The sequence below is a fragment of the Parasteatoda tepidariorum genome, chromosome 4, assembly GCF_982258835.1.
Source record: "Parasteatoda tepidariorum strain Cologne lab strain chromosome 4, Ptep-v5.0, whole genome shotgun sequence".
In the NCBI taxonomy this organism is placed as follows: Eukaryota; Metazoa; Arthropoda; class Arachnida; order Araneae; family Theridiidae; genus Parasteatoda; species Parasteatoda tepidariorum.
The window spans coordinates 73,619,134-73,641,315 of record NC_141758.1 but is presented as its reverse complement, the minus strand read 5'-3'; the positions used below and the strand labels follow the sequence as shown (position 1 = coordinate 73,641,315).

The 22,182-nt window shown below is 28.8% G+C and overlaps 1 protein-coding gene across 1 annotated transcript in view; it reads left to right on the top strand.

Moving 5' to 3' along the window:
- LOC107451138 (A disintegrin and metalloproteinase with thrombospondin motifs adt-1) overlaps nt 1–17,590 on the top strand; it is a 51,087-nt gene extending 33,497 nt beyond the window's left edge. The window contains exons 6-13 of the mRNA XM_016067142.3: nt 2,864–2,947; nt 3,036–3,160; nt 5,197–5,249; nt 6,830–6,935; nt 8,874–9,002; nt 11,381–11,549; nt 12,189–12,278; nt 16,143–17,590. Of these exons, the coding sequence (XP_015922628.1) occupies nt 2,864–2,947; nt 3,036–3,160; nt 5,197–5,249; nt 6,830–6,935; nt 8,874–9,002; nt 11,381–11,549; nt 12,189–12,278; nt 16,143–16,289 (903 nt within the window). The 3' untranslated portion in view covers nt 16,290–17,590. The remainder of the gene's footprint in view (nt 1–2,863; nt 2,948–3,035; nt 3,161–5,196; nt 5,250–6,829; nt 6,936–8,873; nt 9,003–11,380; nt 11,550–12,188; nt 12,279–16,142) is intronic.
- The last annotated feature ends 4,592 nt before the right edge of the window (nt 17,591–22,182 follow it).

Below are 22,182 nucleotides of genomic sequence, written 5' to 3'. Positions count from 1 at the left end.
ATCGTATAGATAAGGATGGGCCTGAAACGAGATTTTTCTCTTTGTTTTTGACTCATCATTTCTAGCCATTTTAGAATTTTTAAATATAATACTTATTAACTGTGTTGGTAGTGTTTTTCTTAACTACTGATATTAATATAAATGGGTAATTCTTACTGAAAAGGTATAAATTGACTAAAAAATTTTCTTAAATTAAAGTAATTAAAAAAGTGATAAAAACTACATAAATGCCTTTATTTATTTTTGCTATATGTCCTAATAATAATGGTCAAGTTTTATTTTTTATTTTTTATAAGATTTAAAATATTTTAAATTCTGCCTTGTCCACGGAGGAGATGTAATAGTCAACGGAGGAGACATTTTATGTTATAAAATATAAAATGTCAATGAAGACAACTTCATTAATTATTGGGTACAACTGATATGAGTTTAACATTAATAAGTAAATAATAAAATATTTCATTATTAGAGATAGAGCTACTTCCGATTAATCACGCTGCTATGAAAGGAAACATCCATTTTTAACCTAGTTGTACAATTTCGTAAGTAACTCTTACTGAATATTAATAAATTAAAATGTAAAGACTATTGAAATAAAAATTCAGACTCCACATGAAAGTTGAGTGTTGAGGGTACTCTTTTATGAACATTTTATGCAAGTTAAACATACTATCATCCAAATAGCATTTTTGTTTTTTCTTCTTGTTATTGTTTCTTTTTTCCCTGGGCGCAAACGGCTTTTTCTATCAATTTCTAGAAATTTAAGTACATTTAATCACGATTTTCCTGTTAAATCTTTTTCTGATAGAGATTTTAAAGTTTCTTGCTCTTTTTTTTTTTCTTTTTACTTTCTTCAAACAATATAGAGTTTTCTTTTAATTTCTGTCTAGCTTGTTTTTTCTTGTTCCCTTCTCTTTTGCATTTGAACATTTGATTGCTTTCTTTTTTTACATTTTGGTTTTGCCATTTTTTTCCGAAAATTTGAAGAGAAAAAAAATGTTAAACAACACAGAAATTATTTAGAAAAATTGCCAATATTTACTTCTCCGATAAGAAAAAGTTAAACTTAGTTGAAAATTCTTCAAAAATACAAACAAATTAACACATTTGTTCCATTTAAAAAAATATCAATTAAAAGAAAATAGTTGTTCAATTATTAAAATTGTATTATGGTTATCTAACACATTGTCTCTGCCACTGACTGTGTCTTCTCCTCCGTGGACTTGTTATGTCCACGGAGGAGTCAAAAAATAGTTCTTGAATTTTTCTGATGTTTAATTTTAAAGTTACAAAAATGGGGCAGTTCTTTTTATTAAATATACTATTTTTGCAATCCAAAATTCATCTATCAAAAATAAAATAATTTTCTCTTACCTTTTTTATGATGTCCACGGAGTATACGGTGAGAACTTTACCAAACCCAAGTTGAACACAACAATCCAAAACTGACACCAAAGAAAACAAAAACAACTGATAGTTAACATTATAAAATGGAATGGTTACCTTTCCCAGCAGCTGTCTTATAGGGATTTAGCATATGATGCCCTTTATTGTATATTTACGGAACTATATTAATTGTCCATGGACTTCATTTTTGATGGACATAGTTTACTAGTCATTTATTTTATAAAAATAAATTTTTTTTAAAAAAATATTAAATAAAAAGTTACTATAAACATTTAGCTAGGTAAAACTTCAAAAATCATTAAAATGACATTTAAATTGTTTAACAGCCATTAAAAATTATTTTGTGTCACAGACGTACGGACATCCACGGAGGGGATTTTGAAGTCATGTTTATTAAAAAATAAGAATGAAATATTAAATACATTTAGCAGAAATGCATATGATTTGTTAGTTAGAACTTTACGAAAAATGATAAAGAAAAATATTAAGAAATCTGCTGTATTTCCTAATATTTATTACTAAGGGACTTAAAAAATCACCTTTTTGTGAGAATGACCCAAATACAAAATGATTCACTTTTGTATATGTAACAATGCCAGTAGTTACGTTCCTTCTAGTTTCCTTCCACAATCAAATTAACATTGATGATTTTAATGCCACTCTGATTTACCGAGACTACTAAATTGTCGGACTACTATATTGATCTGTGCTAAGGTCTTCTCTCCTCTAGGAGGTTTTGTTGGCTGGCCAGCATTAATAGCCCAACGACCTACATGTGAAGTTGAGCACTTTACGAAAGAACAGTTTATAGAAGTCCGATACCTCACAACTCTTATTAGTCTCTTCGCAGACTTATCAAAGTGGTAGTCCACTTGCGCATTGTGATTCTTGACTTCTACCTCTTCGAGTGATCTACTGGATCGAGTGATCAAGTCTTACGATCACAGTGGAACATAAACGAACTACAATGGTTTTCCTTATTTTATGCCGCAAAAAATTTATTACGTGTTATAGTTTGAAAACATGCATGGTATTCCGTAATCACTCCTCTTAATATATGTTTTTAGAATCCTTCACAATTCCTTTAGAAAAATACACTTATTAGAAACCGCCAATCAGCATCTATCAAAATCTGATGAATCACTATAAGAGAAGACGAAACAAAGTCTGTTTGATTGCCGTTGAGAAATAGACAAAGGAAGAAAGAATATTAAAATAAAAAATAAAAAACTTTAAGTTGAACCCAGCAAACAGACTAGTTTTTTTTCCCTCATCTTTAATTCCGCTTTCGATCTCCATTAATTCGATTCATCAGATCCTCGCTTAAATATAAATTTGCCCTCCCTAATGTATATGCTTTTTGGATTCCATTTTTAAAAAAAGAATTATAATGCAATATGTATGTGTTTCGAATATTTTTAATTCATTTATGTTAATATCTATTTACATCTTACAGGTGCAGTTGATCTATAACTATCAGTCCTTAAAAACGAAATTTAAAATAGCTGTTGTGAAGCTTGAGATATTGTCTGAAGGAAAAGTAATTTTTTTAAAAATTTATTTCACCAGTTTTTCTCAATTGTTAAAAAAAAGAGTTTTACTTTATGAAATTTTTAACTTTTATTCAGGAAGCACCTGATGCTGCAGATGGTGATATTGATGAGTATTTAGATAATTTTTGTTTGTGGCAATCCACAAAAAATCCAGCTATCAACTCAGATGCTCATTGGGATCACGCTCTGATGTTGACAGGGTTAGTATTTATTTTTGTCTCTTTTAACTATCGACCCGTTTTTATTTTTAAAATTCATCAGAATTTAAGCAATTTTTCGACTTTGATTCATTATCCACTTTTTCTGCATCATATAAAAATTGCAATATATTCAAAATTAAAATTTTTTTAATTCTCAAACAATCAATTCGGGTATTTCTGTCCGAGTGAAATCATACTGAGCGCAATCATTATTACTGATGGTTATACCAGTGACAGAAAAACTTGGGATTCAAACTGCATTAAAAAAAGATACTCCACAACTTAAAATGAGAAAAAAACATACAAGCTCACACCAACTTTATAATATTATTAACAATAATATGTTCTTATATACCAAACTAAAAATTATTAAACGCGTTCTGATCAAAATATTGACCAGTTAAGAAAACAGTACTACTTTATTTTATTTTATTTATTTATTTTCTTTTATTTCCAATGAGCTGCACAATCGGTCTTGCCGATGAGCAGACCTAGTGTGTTCTCCAGAGGTGGTATCCACTCTTTCAGGACCACCACAATGGGAGAGATAACGTTGGTCATGTTAATTTGGACGTCTAGTTTCTGCCACACTAGATGGCAGCACCTAGTACTTAGTGAAATAAAAAGGTCGTGAGTATATGCCCCAAAAAGAATCGAAAATATACAATTAATGCTTGTATATTGTAAAATAAGCTTGTATTGCTTTGTATACTACGTATATATTGAATTGTTGTAAATGACGCTTGTGTTGTTCGTTAATGAACACTCGAACTCTCGACTTCGGAGGACAAAAATCCTCCATCCGTTCGACTTTTCTCAATTCAATACTTTATGTTCTCTAAAAATCGTTGGTCATCTTGCGTCTGATGATCATATGCTTGAGAGGTCCAGACCTAGTGCCCCTAAACAGCAGAATTTTACTTAGAATTTATTTTTCTCTGGTGTTTTTTTTTTCAACTTATGAGTTTACGAAAATTGAAATTCTTATCAACTTTACATCATAATTCTCTTATGTTATGAATCATTCATAAGCTTTTTGTACATTAATAACATGTACATTTGGTACAAGATTATTACCAAGGAAGGAGCATACAGTTCTAAGTCCATACAGTCCGAAGATTTCTAAATCAGGCCTTGGGTCTCTCGTAAGAATCTCACTGTTTATAAGAGTGTTTAAAAGAATATTATCAGTTCTTATCGAGTGATGGTTATATTATCAAGTAGTTTTAGGTGACATAGTTTTCGCTTGAATTGATCAGTCAATGCTTGTGAGTGCAAGATATTTAATGCTTGTCAAGGATTTCATTTCCCAAATATTATTCCGTTTGTACACTTTTATTCAACCAGAAGAGTGTTCAAGTCCATCTTACCCTCAGTAGTGTACAAAGTATTAAATTATAGTCTTACGTCATACAACGTATAAACACTCTTTTTATTAAATTTTATACATTGGCGTATTTTAAATAATTGAATTTTTTATACTGAATTACAGAAATAAAAACTAATATAGGTGAAAAAAGTAATTTTTTTTATGTGAGAAAAAATTAGACATCAAACTAAACATTTCCTAAGTGACCAAAAATAAATAAATAGGAATAAATAAAGGAATGTTTAAATCTATTTTACATATACCTTGCACAAGAATAAAGTTTCGTGTAGACATACTATTTGAATATAGGTAAAAAAAAAATTTTGTTCTGTTTTTTAAAAAAAAGGTCTTTTAATGAAATAAAATAATTGCAAATACCCTGCCGGTCTAACTGCGATGCTTTGAGGGTTTAAAAATACTTTCACTACTTTTAGAGAGGAGGTACTAAAAGTTCTATAGCAGGTAAAACCATTTTATTTTCAATTGAAAGTTTGGGTAACTTTTGAGATATATTTACTGTGTATTGAGTTTGTAAAAGTTTAATAAGAGTAAAAATTTAAAAATAATTTAAATGGGTGGTAGCATGTTTAATTCATATGCCTACTGCTTTGAAGAATCGGATATTTTTTTTAAAATTTTTTATTCTTATATGTTTATTTTCTTATAGGCATGATCTTCACAAAGTTGTAGAAGGAAACGAGAAAAATAAAAAAGTTTTAGGTATGATTGACTACAAAAGATACCTCTTTATAAGAATGCATAGTACTTTTTCCGTGATTATTAAAATGTATTTTAAGTTATACTTTTAGTAATATTTCTAGCACTTAAATAGAAGAACATATGCTGATATAACATGTTTAAAAGCTGGAAACAAATTAAACATTGAGAGTTACTAAACTTTACAAACTGAAAGTTAATATCTTTCTGAAATAAAACCTTTTCCATAATGATGTTAAAAATAAAGAATTTGAAAAAAAATTCCCTTTAGAACAATACTTAATTTTTGTCATTTGCAAATAACGGCCTTCGCGCGAGGTTGAACAACTTTTTTTTAAATAATTTTTGCTGTCCAGCAAATATGAGAAAATATTATCCTGAAAGTTGAAACTCATTTAAGTAAAAAAAGATACGTTTTATGCTTTGATGCACACATTGATGAAAAAAAGTTTTCACCAATTTTAAATGATGTTTTTTCAAATAAGGAACTTTATTCTTTCAAATATTATAATTCTGGTAAAGTTTGCGTCATATAAATAAATGTCTTTTTGTTTTACGTATGGATTTTTTTATTATAATTTTTTTTTATTTTTTAAATATCAATTTTTCTTTTTTTAATAATTTTATCTAGTTTTTTTTCCATAAAAAAACAATAATGATAAAAAAATTACTATATCCACCAAAAATTAGATAAATACTAATTCAACTCTAAGAGTTTGATGCTCTTAGAGTATGCATGAAAGCTCTTAGAGTTTTCATACATACTTAATAGGGAGGTCTTACTCTATCAGCCATATGGCATTATTTTTTTCTTTTTATTTTACAACTTTTACTAACTAGATTAAATTAAGAATCATAATATTGTTAAAATAAATATTGACGGTCTTTACGTTAGTAGAATTTTCGTCAAAAAGGAATTTTAAAAAATATAAAAACACATTAGAAGTCTCAAATTAATATATAAGCTAAGAAAAAGAGAGCTGTCGAAACTAAGGATTAAAACAGGATTGAAAGCATTAATACCTGCTTTAAACGTAGAGATTTTCTAATAGCTAATAGTCATTCTTTAACTTCTTTCTGTTTCCTCCTGCAATCTAAACAAATTTTAATGATTTCAGTCCCGCTTTCCTCAGTAGTGTATATAGTGATTCGCTATAGTTCGATAACGCTTAAGTTTTTATCTAACTTAAATATTGATTTGCTACTCCTAATCTTTCCATGTTTTTTAATTAATTTTTAAAAAAGCTTTTGAAAATAACAAAAGCAATCATTACGGAAACTCCAATATATGTATTTATTTATTAATTATGTCTTTCAAGAAATAATTGAACAAAATACGCCTTTTTGATAATTATTGCTGTATCTTACTTAAATAATTATTATCAATAAAGTAGTTCCCCAAAACATAATATTTATACTTTTTCTTATTAAAAAAAAAGGTTCAATTTAAAGCAGCTTTTTATCTCATCAAAAGTTCTAAAAATAATTCATAAAGTAAAATGTAGAAAATATTATTTAGGAAGTTCCATTACATAATAATTTATATAAAAATAATAATGCTCATTTGTTTTTCTTCAAAATAGGCTTAGCTTGGGTGAATGGTATGTGTCGTCCTAAGCACAGCTGTACTTTAAATGAAGGTTCGAGTTTTGAAGCTGCTTTTGTTATAGCCCATGAAATGGGACACAGGTTTGTAGTCATTTGAATTTATTTCCATTCATAAATAAAGAAATTAATGTAACATTTCTTTGTCATTAGCTGTTAACAATAACGTATACTTTTCAATCTAAGGTTAATCTACGTATCAGTTTAATTTCTTCCAGATCAAACTACGCCGCTTCGATTTTAATTTAAGATTTAAGAATTAATAAAAAAAACCGAATAAGGGGGAGTTATTACGTGTGTATTAAGTTTCTGATTTTTTTTCCACGTAAAAACTGTTAGAAAAAGTTTAAATTAAATAAAATTTTAATTTTTTTAAAGCAACGAAGCTAGATTAAATTAAAAAAAAAAACAAGAAAGTTCTTTGAACAAAAATTGTTCCATTTTACCACATTTTTATTATGTCGATGAGGTTGGAAATTTGCAATCAAATTTTCATTCGCTTTCCGATTAGTTTGAGTACTAAAATCTGTACTGGAGTGATATGTCTCTTTATGATGCGAGTTTAATCAGTTTTTTGATATCTACAAAACAAAATAAATGTTATTTTTTCTCTACAAGTTATTTATCATCCATTAAAATTTCATTCACTTTCTGACTAACTAGTGTGTTCAAATATCCCCTATATGTGCTACATGCAGTACAAGCTGCAGACTGCTGCCCGGCTGCATGTTGCAAGCAAAAACTATCGCTATGGTATCGCCAAAGTCAGTTTGACTTCAGTTCAAATTTTGACCGATTTATTCAAATTTCATACTGAACACTGATGAAAATATGAGAGCCAATCGTTTTCTCAGTGTTGCTTGCTAAATGTATCGCAATTTATTGCCGATCGAAATTTTGACCACCTTACAACAGGCAACTGTATGCTATTTTGCTTCCTGTCAAAAACTGTTGATTGCAGAATTGTATTGGCATAATTTTGTCACATAGAGAATATCAATAACTGCACCCGTTATATCTCAAGTTGTGATTGGGCGGCGGCATTGTATTTTACAGTAAAGTAGAGTAAATGTGCATCATCAGCTTATTTCGAGAATTAAATGAAAAATGATAAAAAGCATATTTAGAATTTTGTCTCCCCTTATCTCCACCCCATCGACAGTTGAGTTCTGTCGGAAGAAGAAGGAGCTCTTAATGTGTTATTACGTTAAAGTAGGAAACACATGTTAAGTACCTTTGGAAACATTCTAGGTATAGAACGTGTTATACCAGGCGTGTTATATCATTAATTTATTCTGCCATAAACCTATAAACAAGGCAGCAACATGTCATAGAAACGGCAGTACGATGTTTTTATATAAAACTAATTGTCTCGATTTGACTAATATTTCTTTAACCTGTTTTTCCAATGTAAGGTAGGTACATTAAGTATCAGTTTGAAAACAACCAAATTTCTTTGTTAAAGAACATGTTATGGCAGACGATAAGTGTAGAACATCAATTTATGCTGCAGTAAACCCTTAAATGGATGCCTGCAAGCGACGTCACGTTTGGGTTAATCCTCGCATTTGCTTATGCCGCGATTCAACAGCCATTCAAGTTCGACGCATACACGTGACGTTGCTTGCAGGTATCCAATTAAATCTGATCCAAAAATTGATTCACGGTTATAATAAACCAAGCCTTAATAGCTGCCACGTTTACACGCCAGGCGCGTGATTAGATCCAACCATGTGATTTCAGCAGTGAGGCAACTTTCAAATGAAAAATATGCTTTGAAAACGGTCTCATTGTGTTTCGACATAAAGATGATTTCCTTAAATCAATTAACATTAACTTAACATGTTACTACACTAATTTCTTTGTTGGATGATGTGATGGAATTACAATATCCCTCGATCTATTCATGCTATTTGGGTGCGGTGAAGGTTGATACTAGATCTTGCCCCAAAACTTGATATTGAAGAGAAATGCTTGATTAAATTTTGAAATTATTTATTTATTTATTTATTGCAAAAACAGTCTAGGTATGATGCATGACGGAAGAGGGAATGATTGCAATCCCAGCACCTATCTCATGTCCGAGAAGACTGGACCTGGGAGAATAACATGGTCCAGTTGCAGTAACGACTATCTTGACAGATTTTTCCAGTAAGTCATCATTAGACATATTTCATTACAAGTTTGAACAAAGATTAGAAACATAGTAAAATGAACTTTAAAAATATAATGGTAGGCAAAATTACAATAATTGCGACCGACTCTACCATTCACAACACCTTAGAAAAAAAATTTGCATGCTTTAAATTTATGTTTTTATTTTAATTTTGATGTAGAAGTAAGTTTTTATTAACATATTTTGGGAAGTCATAAAAATAAATCCCAAAATATAAGCATTAGCAAGTATATTTTAATTTTATTTTATGGTAGCGGAGGGACTGCTCTAATATACTTTTTTAACTTTTTAAATATTATAGTAATATCATTTTGTCAAATAAACTAAATACTTTTTCATGTATGGACGACACAAAATAAAAATATTTTTTTAATGATTGATTTTATTTTCATTTTTATTACGCTCTTTTCAATTAAAAAAATTATGAAATTTTATAAAATCTAATCAAATATAAGCCTCTTCCAATTATAGAGTACTTTTTTAAAATTAAGCAGACACATGAAATATTTTTTTAAGTTATCTTACTAGTAACTGTATAATAAATGACGAACAAAGAATTTAAACCATCATACATTAAACCAATTCAATGCTAAATTTAATCTTACAAAAGAAAGAACGAAAGAAACGGTATTTATCTTATCTAAACGTATAGTATCTAACTCGTTATAAGATTTAAAAAGTTATAAATCTTAAATAAATTAAATAAATTGAAAAAGCGTAGGTAGAAAAGTGCGCTTCGAGATTTGAAGTATTTCTAAATGAGAATTTTATTAGGCGAATGAGAATTTTATTATTTTCGACACTTACTTGAGGGACAAGAACTCATAAGTAATAAAATATGCTAACTTGCCCTTGAGATAATCATAAAAAAATAGACACCTTGAAGAGCAGGTGCAGGTGTAAGTCAGACTTTTTACTGTTTTTATTTCCCTACGAACAATTTCAATACTTTTGTTTTTAATATTTAAAATGCATTAAAGTGATTACAGTTTTAACATTGCGTCTTTAGTTGAAGAGATACTTTAGTTTTAAAAACTGAAATATATAATATAGACCAGAGTTTAAAATGTTTAGGTAGCTTTTTTTAATAAAACGCATTAAATTAATTTTTTTTTTAATAATAATTTTTATCAGTTCAACACAAATTGCTCTTACTGTTGCGGCTTATTTAAACTTATTTATTTATGCATATCATGTTGCATATGTTTTATTTATTTTTAATATTTAGGAAAAAACAAATTTAAATGGACTTATTTTATAGAAAATCACAAAAAATATTTAGGATTTTAAGAACTGCTAAAGCTAACAGAATTATAATTCTTTTAATAAGTGGCAACGCTATTCTTAAGAGCATTATAATTATGTTTATTTTTTAAATTTTTTTTAAGAAACTACTGTCAATGTTAATTCTATGGTCAGCTTCCAAGTACTTTTCCAAATTATGTAGTTAAGTACCGGTTGATTATAGAAAAAAAAATGTCAAGTGTCCTTCTGGAAAGAATAACGTTTAATGAGAGGAATAAAATTTTGTACATAGGTGTTATTGATCTATACGCTCAAGAATGAAGTTAAAAACGATTGTGTCGCACTCACGGTTGTAGTTACAGTAACAAAATTTTCAATCGCAACACACACTTTTTAGATAGGAGCGTAATCTTTGCAGTAAAAAAAAAATAAAAACAAAAATTAGAGTTAGAACAATATTTTTAGTACAAAAAACTGTGACGCTAAGTGTAGCCGTTTTTCGTAACACCAACGAGAAGATAAAAAGAGATAAAGATGGAAATCACAGAAAACACAGAGGAAGTTACAAAGAAAGCATTTTATGTTTTACAAATCGTCAACATGTCCGTAATTTTTGTTCTGTTTTCAAAGGTTTTTATCACATTATCACATATTCTCATTAGGGGTCACGATAAATGGCGACGCTTGGCAAAGAACTATTGCTGCAATTACTTGTGCAAAAAATATCCTTCTGACTCATTTTTTAGTTTTTTACTGTAAGGAATACGCTTGGATCAATATAAATGTGTGTTGTCATTTCAAAACCTCGAAAGTTTGTACCGATAACCGTGAGAGCAGCACAATCGTTGTTCCATTATGCACAAAATTCAATTCTATTCTCTGAAAAGTTATAACTCTAAAAGGTTTCTTTGACGACAAAGTTATTTTATAATCACCTCTGTAACTCACTTCTAGAAAAACTTTTAATAATGGAAAATCCGAATATCGCAGAAACGTTATTCAAATTTCGGATATGTATCCAATATTTTTCTCAATGTTTTTAATTTTAAAAATTTATTTAATGGATACTATTTTTAATTATTATTTTTTTTAAATCTTTTTCTTTTAGAAAAGGTTATGGAGCATGTTTAGACGATGACAATGATCAAACTTTGAAGTCTGCTAGTTACAAATTTGGTGAACAGCTACCAGGACAACGATTCGATTTAGAAGAACAGTGTAAATTATCTTTAGGGAATGAGTTTAAACCACATGTGGTGCCTAAGCTTCCCTTCAATGTGAGTATTCATTACTTATTTATGAAAGAGGTAGAAAAAAAAAGGCATACATACCTCAATAAGAACCATTTTTTCCCACATACTTAGAGAATAGACCGATTTTAATTTGGATTCTAGATAGACTAGTTGCAAAACATTTTCTATCTTTTCGATTAAAGAAAAAAGTTCTGCCTTTCTACAAAAAGTTCTTTCTAAGGGAAAAGTTCTATCTTAAAAGTTAACTTTTCGATTAAAGTTTATGAATTAATCTTGGCTGAGTAAAAATTATATAAGTAGAAAGAGTATGTGTTACTAATGCAAGACAGCTATTAGTTGAAACAGTTCAAACACACGTACCAAATTATTAGCTTGTTCTAAGAAGAAAAGCAAAGAATCAGAAAATATAAACAACCTTTTTTTAGATTTTTCCTATATGGACCTTTAGTGCAATTTGTTCAAATTTATAGAATTAAACTTGGGTTTTGCAATTGAATATTAATAATTGTTCAGTGTTAGTTTAGTAATTTTAATTGAGGACAAGTTGAATTGTGACTCAAATTTAATATGCCTTAGGCAATTTATTAAATTGTTCTAAAATTCAACAAGAAATATAAATATAAGCAAATATTTTTTTTTTACTTCAATCTAAAAAATTTTCAGGATGTTTGTCGAGAATTATGGTGCGTTTCTGGTCTCTGGGCCTCAGTTGCACATCCAGCTTTAGAAGGCAGCTCTTGCGCAAATGGAAAAGTAAGCATTTTTCATTGTTTTACCTAAAATATTTAGTTTCAGTCTTTTTTACCTTTCGTTTATTATTTATTGAGAAAATGGGTGTTGTTCTAGGTTTTTCTTGTCCGCACACTTTTCGAATAGTTTTATTATTTTTTTTTTTTGACTAGATCAAGTTCAACATCATTATCACAAATAAAAGATTGAAAGAGTCATAAAAAATTAGGTTAAAATAAGCATTAATAAAAATGCAGCCAAATAAGATCAAATGAAAAAAAAAAAGAAAAAACAGACGATAATTTTTGGAGTTTAAATTAAGTTTCTAAATTCATAATTTAAATAAGTTTTTAAATTCGTTTGCGTTTTTAATGTTTTTGCATAAAATTTAAAGATTTTTTATGCTCTTTTAATAATTATTTTAGTCTAATTACTGATTTGGGGGGATTAAATTTTGTAATGAAGAAACGTTTATAGAAACTCATGACTTGAAATGTTGTCTACCCAGGAAAAAAAATGACTAATGGGCAACCGAATAATGAGATCTATTATGTGATTAATTGTTATTAGTATTATTTTGTATTTATAGCTAAAGTAATACGAACACCATTTATATTACATTTATTCAAAAGCGCATTACTACATAATGAAATACAATAAGCAAAAATTTAGTGAAAAAAAATGAAAGTTAAAAAGTAAAATTATGAATAGAAAGGATATTAGAATAGTTTATAATTTTTTTAAATTTATTTTCCTAGGGAAATATCAGAAACTAAATAAATGAAAACTAATCATAAGAAAAAAGCCTTTATCTTTAATTTCAATATCTCATATAAATCTGTTTAATATCTAGTAATTAACTAAAAGAGGTAGTAATTAACTAATGTCATGCCGCAATTTTTATGTTTTTATAACTCTGTCATTAGAATAATTAGAGGCAGTCTTCTAAATTCTTCGCTTTTCATAGATATTTTAGTTAATTTTTTTTTTTCAAACGAAAAGCGCAGAGCCGTAGTGGCTCAAGGAATAGAGCGTTCACCTCTCAATGAGGTGACCCAGGTTTGAATCCCAACGGTAGCTGGTTAATACAAATTCTGCTCCCGGCTCATACCCGCCACAGTGCTGACGTTTAATATCCTCAGTGGAAGAGGGATCATGGGTTAGAGTTCCACAAGAAGGGAAGGCTAATTTGCTCCATTGCTTGATCCAGGAGTTCCCCTGTCTTCTTGGTGGTACTCAAAATTACAAGGCTACAGAGTTAAACATTGATAGTCGTAAACTCAGAGGCTGTTCAACACTGGTTATAAAACAAAACAAAAGCGAAAATTTAAAAAATGGAAGTAAAAAATTTAATTCAGTTGGACATTTTTATGTTAAACATTAAATTTGTTTCATTTTTTAAATTAAAACGATACAACAATAAGCCTTTCTTTATATTTAATCAGATCTACATACATGTATTTTTAAAAAATTATAATTTTTTTTTCGTGTGTTTAAAAAGTCTTTCAATTGCTCCGTTTAACCAGTGGAATCCTATTTATTCAATTGCATTTACTAGTAACTGTTAAGTAATGATGCGGAAATGAAATAAGAACTATAATTTTTTAATTATAATAATTTTTAAATAAATAATAAGCATAGCAATGTCAAAAATTGAATTTAACATGACATGGTGACTGAACAAGCTGCGATTTAATAATCTTTTCAGGACCGCACTGTGGAACAAAAATCATTTTTCGAGGTCAAAAAAAAAAAAAAAAAAAAAAAATGAAGTTATAAGAAAAAAAAATCTCAATATGGTCTTTTGTACTAAAATGTCCAAGGAATATGACGGTGTACTTTTTTGTTCTTTTTTTTTTTGGTTTATTAATGGAAATAGCAATTAAATGGAAACTAAGTCGAAATAAAAAATATTAAATTTTCAGTTAAATTTTTATTAATACAATAAATCCTTATACTAAATAAAAATATTAAAACTATGCATGATTTATACATAAATGTATTTCTAAGATATATATGAATTCATTATTTTATATAAATACTATTAAAACCAGAGCCATTTCCCTATTTCTGCCCTGTACAATGAAATTGTAATTTTAGGGTGCTCTATAAAAAAAGCCTTACGTTGCCGAGGTAAAAAAAAAATGTGTACATTAGTTCGGTATCTATACTCAAGAACTAAAAAAAAATTAGCTGCGAATATTTGCGAATTTGGCTGATATATCGATTTTTATAGTTCGTATCATTTTCATAATAATGATAAAATGAATGAAAAAATTATAAAAATAAACTTGAGATTATTATTTTTGTTATAACATTTTCAAAATTTTTTATATCTAGCAAAATAGATTCATTATTTTTTTTTAATTCGATAATCGAATTTGTAATTAACAATCTTAAATATTTTGATTATTTATTTAGTTTAAATTTGTTTTGATAAATATTTGCGATTTTACATCCATTACTTTATTTATTAAAATTATTAACCACAAATATTTGTAATCAAAGATCTCAAAAACTACTAGTAAATAATTTTTATTTATTTATTTAAAATTTTTTCAATAATAATCCGCCATTTTGTTTTTTTGAAATTTTGACTTCATATTTGAAATCAGCGACCCAAATAACCTATAGATGAACAATTTTTAGAACATTGAAATTAATTTTCTAATTTTGGCCGCATTTTTCTGATTTTGCCCCACTGTGGACCGGCGAAAGAAGAAAGCAGTTCTTATTTTCTGGGAGCCTGCACGTTCCCAGAATATAAGCACGCATTTGACCGGGCGATTTTTCCCTTTAAGCCTAATTTCATTTAAAAAATCATTAATTAATACTGCAATTAAATATGTTCTAATTAGCTATCTGATTTATCCATCAATTAAGAAATCTCGCTCCCACTTAAATATTTCACTCTTTTCGTCATGGTGAATGAAATGAAACTGGACCAAAAGATGCAAAACACGATCTACCAAACCTCAATCTACAAATGTCAAAATTCCATCCCTTCCGGCAGAACATTTACAAAAACCCAGAACGTAATACTTCATGTGCCCAATCCTTTCAATAGAGACGAACACGATAGTAATTGTTTACATCATCAAATAAATAATAATAATAACTCGGAACCGACAGTGCACATTAAAGGACAGCTCTCCGTGAGACATTATGTAAAAAAATAGCCACCTTGTGTCATTTAAAAATTTAAATGAAACGTGTTCGTGCGATCATAGGCCGCTGGACTCGTAAAGCCTTTTGCTCGTCTGACATTTATACCATGGGATGTGGTAAGAATCGCGTGATTACCTAAATGTGATGATGGTTCTGAACGGGTTAAAAAGTATGAAGCTAAAAAAATGCATATTGAAATAATTTCTATTTAATCATTTAAAAAATTTTCATATTAATTATGAATTCTTATACATTTTAACCAATTAATGATGAAATATTTAATTAAATATCACCATTTATTAAAATAAAAATGTTAAAGGGGTATAATTATTTTAAAATACAGAATTATTTTAACTGCTGAATCGATAGCAGAAATGAAATTATTCTTTAGAACTTTGTTAATTGTAATAATAAACGCTACAATTGTGTTAATCTGTCTCTTTCAGCATTGCATTCAAGGAAAATGAGAAGAATTAACATCGTATTTATGAAAAAATTTTCAAATTAATTATGGATTCTTATACATTATTACCAATTAATGATCAAATATTTAATTAAAAATTACCATTTATTAAAACAAAAATGTTAAAGGGGTATAATTACTTTGAAATACAGAATTATATTAACTGCTGAATTGATAGCAGAAATGAAATTACGCTTTAGAACTTTGTTAATAATATTACTAAATGCTATACAATTGTGTTAATCTATCTCTTTCAGCAATGCATTCAAGGAAAATGCGTAGAATTAACATCGTCGTCGTCGCTCTCCTCTCCTTCAAATGCAGAAATCGTAGAAGACATGAAAGGAGCGGTAGCTGAATTTTTGGACAAATTAAAAACAGCGTTTCACCTTCTAGCCTCTTGAAATCAAAAACGCAACTTTATTTAGGAAAGAAATCTATAAGCAAATGAGCAGACTACAAATGAGTGAAATGGCTCATAAATAATAAACTGATAGAAAAGGATTTTACAAGAAAAAAAATGAGATTCTCGTCAACTGTGATAATAGCCGAAGAAAACAGCTGTTTCGGCGTAGAGAATACACGCTGAAATGAAGATTATTTTAGAGCAAAAACTTTTAGTTATTAACTTGAATATTTTTTAAACCATACTTTGTACAAAATGATTTTCTAGAGTTGCGGTTTCCAAATGGTGTTCCGCGGAACCCTGGGGTTCGGTGGAAGGGTCACAGGGGTTCCGAGAGATTAAATTTTTCAAACCAGTCAGAATTTTTGAAACTTGCAATTGTATTTATATGAAGAAAAAAAACCCCATAATTTCTTTGATAGTTTCGTTACTTTTATGAAATTATTTACCTGAAAGTATTTTTTATTTATTTTTTAACCATACGTTGTACAAAAGTATTTTCTAGCACAGCGGTTCCCAAATGTTACTCCGCGGAACCCTGGGGGTCTATGGAAGGGTCACATGGGTTCTGAGAAATTAAATTTTTCAATCCAGTCAAAATTATTGAAACCTGCAATTATATTTATATCAAAACAACATACCATAATTTCTTTGATAGTTTCGTTATTTTTATAAAATTAGTTACGTCAAAAACCAATTTTAAAAAAAATAATAAATGACAAAATTCATAAGAAATTGCATCAGTATTTCTCGTCGAATTTTTCAATTAAAAATAAACTCACCAAATTCAAGTGTAACGAATTATGGTTCTCTGATAACTATTCTTAATGTTTATGAGAATTCATTTTCGAAAACCGCAATTCAGTTTATTTTATTCATTTTCAGCTAACCCCCAAAACAAATTCAGATCTAGACTATTACATCTACAGGCCTGTGAATTCAACTGTCAGACATAAAAACTCTAAGAGCTTTATTGATAGAACGATTATTGAAAAAGTATTCATTCTTCTCATTAAATATTATCAAAATAATTGGCCGTCTTTCTTTGACCAATATGTTCACGGCTGCTAATCACTTTTATTTATATGTTTGAGGTTCCGCCAAAAGATGATCGATAATTTAGGGCTCCGTAGCCATAAGAAATTGGGAACCATACTGTTCTAACATTTATACACATTTCATGTGATTTGCGATTACAATTTGTGATTGCCGTATAATATCCAAATGAAATTAAATGAAATCAAGAGAGTTTATAAATTAAACCCTATATAATGACCAATAAATATGATTTTTTTACAACTTTAATGTGTCATCCATAGATGGTTAATTTCGTACAAATTATCAAGTTATATTATTATTATCTTTTTTTGTTGTTGTTGCTATACTGAAAACGTTTCACGCAGAATAACACCTAATAAAATCTTACATCTTCAGAATCCTTGTAAAGAAAAGAAGACTAGCAAAATATACTCATAAGAAATCGCAAGTTAGGAAGAAAAAAAAGTCGCTATCGAAAGCTGGCAAATTATTTTAAGAAAGGTACGGGTACAAAGTATCTAAACCTTTTCGATTGCTGAAGGAAGCAGGGGAAAGTTGCAAGACGATGCTACAATTTTCAATAAACCTGCCTGTTCAGCCATAAAACAGGATTTGGTGTTTTGTACAACCACCTTTCGCAATAGTGATTAGTCAGATTTTGATAGTGGGTCAGTTTTTTCTTTGTTTAAATATTTATTTACGACGGCCCATTATACATAGTTGTTATGACTAATTCTGCAAAAACATACTATGTTTTAGAGGCTATAATGTTAAATATATAGGTTACACAATACCATATAGATTCCTTAAAATCAGATTCGAAGTCGTGACTCAGATTTAAGCCTCTTCATTACCTTCTTATATTATTTTCGAAAAAATTTAAATAGATAATATAAAAAAAATTAGAAGTAATTGTAAAAGGTAAAATCTTCTTATAATTCCCTTTCAATCAAACTTTATTTTAATCACTTCATTACTATTATTATTTTAAATAACTAGAGGTTAACCCCTGAAAATATAAATATATATATATATATATATATATATATATATATATGTCCCGCAGTGGACTGATCGTTAAGACACGGTTCCCAGCAGATCACCGAAGTCAAGCATCACTGGCTGGATCAGCCTGCGTAGGGACCGAGGGTGTGCGGTATTGGTCCTCGTTAAACTGTTCTACCGTAAAGTGCTCGACTTCGCGTGCGGGTCGTCGGGCTACCGAAGCGGGGGTGCCATCCCCTCTGCAGAGGATCAAAATTGTGATGGCATGTCTTCGGATCATCCTCAGGGATGTTTCCCAGACCGTCGCCAATAGCCCTTTGCGCAGCTCTAGTGCGACGTAAATGAACAACAACATATATATATATATATATATATATATATATGTAGGAGTTTGTGGAGCAAGAGAGGAAAAAAAGACAATAGCTTAATAATGAAACTTAACATTTACTGCCGTATCTAGAATGAATGCTAAATAAGATTGTTCAATAGAAAAGAGTATGAGTTATTAATTTATTCGGGACTTTTCCCGTCTGGACTCTATTGCACCGTGGATACCGCGCCTTTTAACGAGGAAGTAGATGATGCAATTCGCCCAACTCTTACATACATACATATTCATTCCTTTTGAATGTTCTCACTGAAAATGGGACTTGCGGGGTTCGGGTCAACTGCCTCACCCCATGACGGTTCTGAATGTAGCACCAAACTCATGTTTTTTTCCTTAGAGTGTTTGCAAATGGGAAATGTACGCATTGTAGTACTTTATTCTTTAAAAATAATTCACAGGCCTTTTTTTTTCTTAAAAAATAAAATAAAAGCTATTAAAACCTTAAACTTCTTTTCTTTAAAATAATATTTCCTAAAATAATAAAAAATAAATATGATTATAGCTGTACTTAGTATGTCAATATTTCTTTTAAATTAACACCCATATGTAAAACAAAAATCGTTTTTTTTTCTTTTAGAGAAAAACATGATCATAAAAAAAAAGATGCAGGGAGGAAAATTAAAAAGATTTTCTTCCATAGGGCCTAAAGCGACTATATATAAATTGTCCTCCTTATAAAAATGAGTAACATCAATCAAATAAAAAAGAATAAAACAACATGAACGATACAGCATTTTCTACATCACAATGCAATTAGCAATATCACCGGTAAGCAAAAGATTTTAATCAAATGCACATTCCAAATTATTCTTTACAAACCATTGCTTGCAGTTCAAAATCACTTGTTTTAAGGTTTTGTAGATGTAGAAACGAAGCAAGGCACGCCACAATATCAGAAGTTAATCAACAATGAAAATCAAAGCATAAAAAAACTATATTTAATTAAATTTATAATTAATTAAAAAATTTGAATGGAGAATTTCTCCACATCAAAAACTATTTAATCAAATATACCATTTAATAGGTTTATATACGACAAATATCTTTACTCGATCAACCAATTTTTCCAAATTGTCCTATGAGGGTTCCATATGATATTATTGCTCCTGTTATTTGAAGAATGAAACTTTGATCAAACTCTAACATATCCAACCCAGTTATCAGAATTTTGGCCGGAAAAATTTCGCTCATTGTTGTGAATAACAATCTTAAGTCATCATCTTGCTTGGTTGTATTCATTGGTATCATAGAACAAAATTTAAGAACTACTTTTCTAATTTTTATAGCGGATAAATGTACATTAACTGCTTGAATACTTACAGAATAGAATGCAATGAGATACACAATAAAACAAAGAATTTGAATGAGCACATAGAAGTTGATATCTTTAGTTAAATCCATCTGTATTAAAAGAGTCATCATGATAAAAATACTCGATAAAAGGTACCAAAACAGAATAAAGAGCATGGACGATACAGCATTTTCTACTTTTCGAACGCAATTAAAAATATCATCAGTAAGCAAAAGACATAAATAAAACACGCGTTTCAAACTATTCTTCACAACTAATTGTCGTTTACATTTTAAAATTGCTTGATTTAAAGTTTTGTAGATATAAAAACAAAGCCAAGCACACAATATTGGCAAAGCATACAGTTGCTGTACGAGAAGTAAGTGAACAAAGAAAGCCAAGGCATAAAAAATTCTTTTCGGAAAACTGTAACCAAAAAATAATGTCATTTCATTTTGGCGGATGCCTTCCTCAGTGTTTATATATATGATATTTTTAAGTAATAATACAAGAGGTATTGTGAAACTGAGAGCAAATCCAACAAATATATTTAAACAAAAACTTTTCTGGTATCTCTCTATTTCATTATGTAAATTCTGCACAGCCAATATGGTTTTAAAAATGTTTTCTCTTTTATTCATTAATACGAGACGTATGAACAAACTACTAAAATTTCCGCTAAAAGCAGATATTAAGAACCCAAATGGAGCATTTTTCAAAACATATGTCATATAAAAGGTATCACTAGCAATAACGTAACATAAATATATTACAATAAATATATCCACAGCTTGTGAAAACTTTTTTCTACAAGGTAACTCGTTACAAGAATTTGGTAAAATAACTGAAGCCGAATAAAATACTCTAATCATCCATTTTGTTTCCAGATTCATTTTTTTTTTTAATAGTGGCAATGCACAACTGTAAAACGATGATATAGTGGAAGGAGTTACTAGAGATGTGATTTTGCTAAAATGACTAACGCATGTAAAAAATCAGCAAAGAAAATTAGTAAAAAAAATCAATGAAAAGTAATTAAATCGAGTTAGATAATAATCAGAAACTCATACTTAAAGAGTATTAATTAATTTAAGACATTTTGTTAACCTGCATATTACCTTAGGACAAACAATGAATCACTATTATACGTAATAAATCAATATTTATCATGATATATTGACAAAGAACAGTGGCGTAAGACGAGAGTGGTTGTTTTTGTGGCAACTCCAAGATACTATCAAAACTTCATGACCAATATTTCTCAACGATAAATGGTTTAATTTATTATTTTGATTCCAGAAACGCTTCGAAATCATTTTTTATTTACTTTTTCAATTGTTTTTGCAATAAATTACTGTAATAGATTTTGAGATTCTGCATATTAACAAGGTTTTAAATAATATTAGTCTTTTTTCTTTTTAAAAAAAAGAACATAGTAGTGATGCTTAAATTAAAGCAAAAGGGCTTTACAGAACATATTATCATACGATCTTGAATTAGCTAGAAAAAATATTTAAGAACAATGTTCTTGGAGTAAACAACACAAATGTAAAAAAAAAAAAAAAAATGTTTGGGGAAATGAATTAAGATAAAATTACTTGTTTTGTTTCTTCTGGGTGACATTTTTCACCATTGTTACAAAACCACAGATTCTACGACTCAATTGATGCTTTCATTTATCGAAAATTATTTTCCAAGGCAATCATTATGTAAAATAGTGACGTGCATATAGGCAACAATTTTTTTCTAGATATTACAAATTTTTATGCAAAATGGTGTCTCACAATTTTAATTCGAACAGTAATGGAATTCTGAAAGAAGTTATACTTTTTTCCAGAAATAGCCAAATCTAGTTTTTTTTTTTCCTTCGAAAAAAAAATGGGAAAAAAGAATTTAGACATTTTAAATTACCAGGCGACAATTTTAATATCTTTAACAATAAACTACCGACGCAAATTTTAAATTTTTTGCTGTTGAAGATATCATTATTTAAATTTAGGTCGATGACATGGGTAAATAGTTGCAATTTTTGTGACTATAGTTTGAACGGTGCAGTATCATTGCTCTTTCTTTTCACTTTGTTTCATATTTTTAAATAAATAATGACAGGTTGTCGAACATTTGGGTGTACTGAGAAATAAAAATTAATCTTTAAATTATATCGTTCAC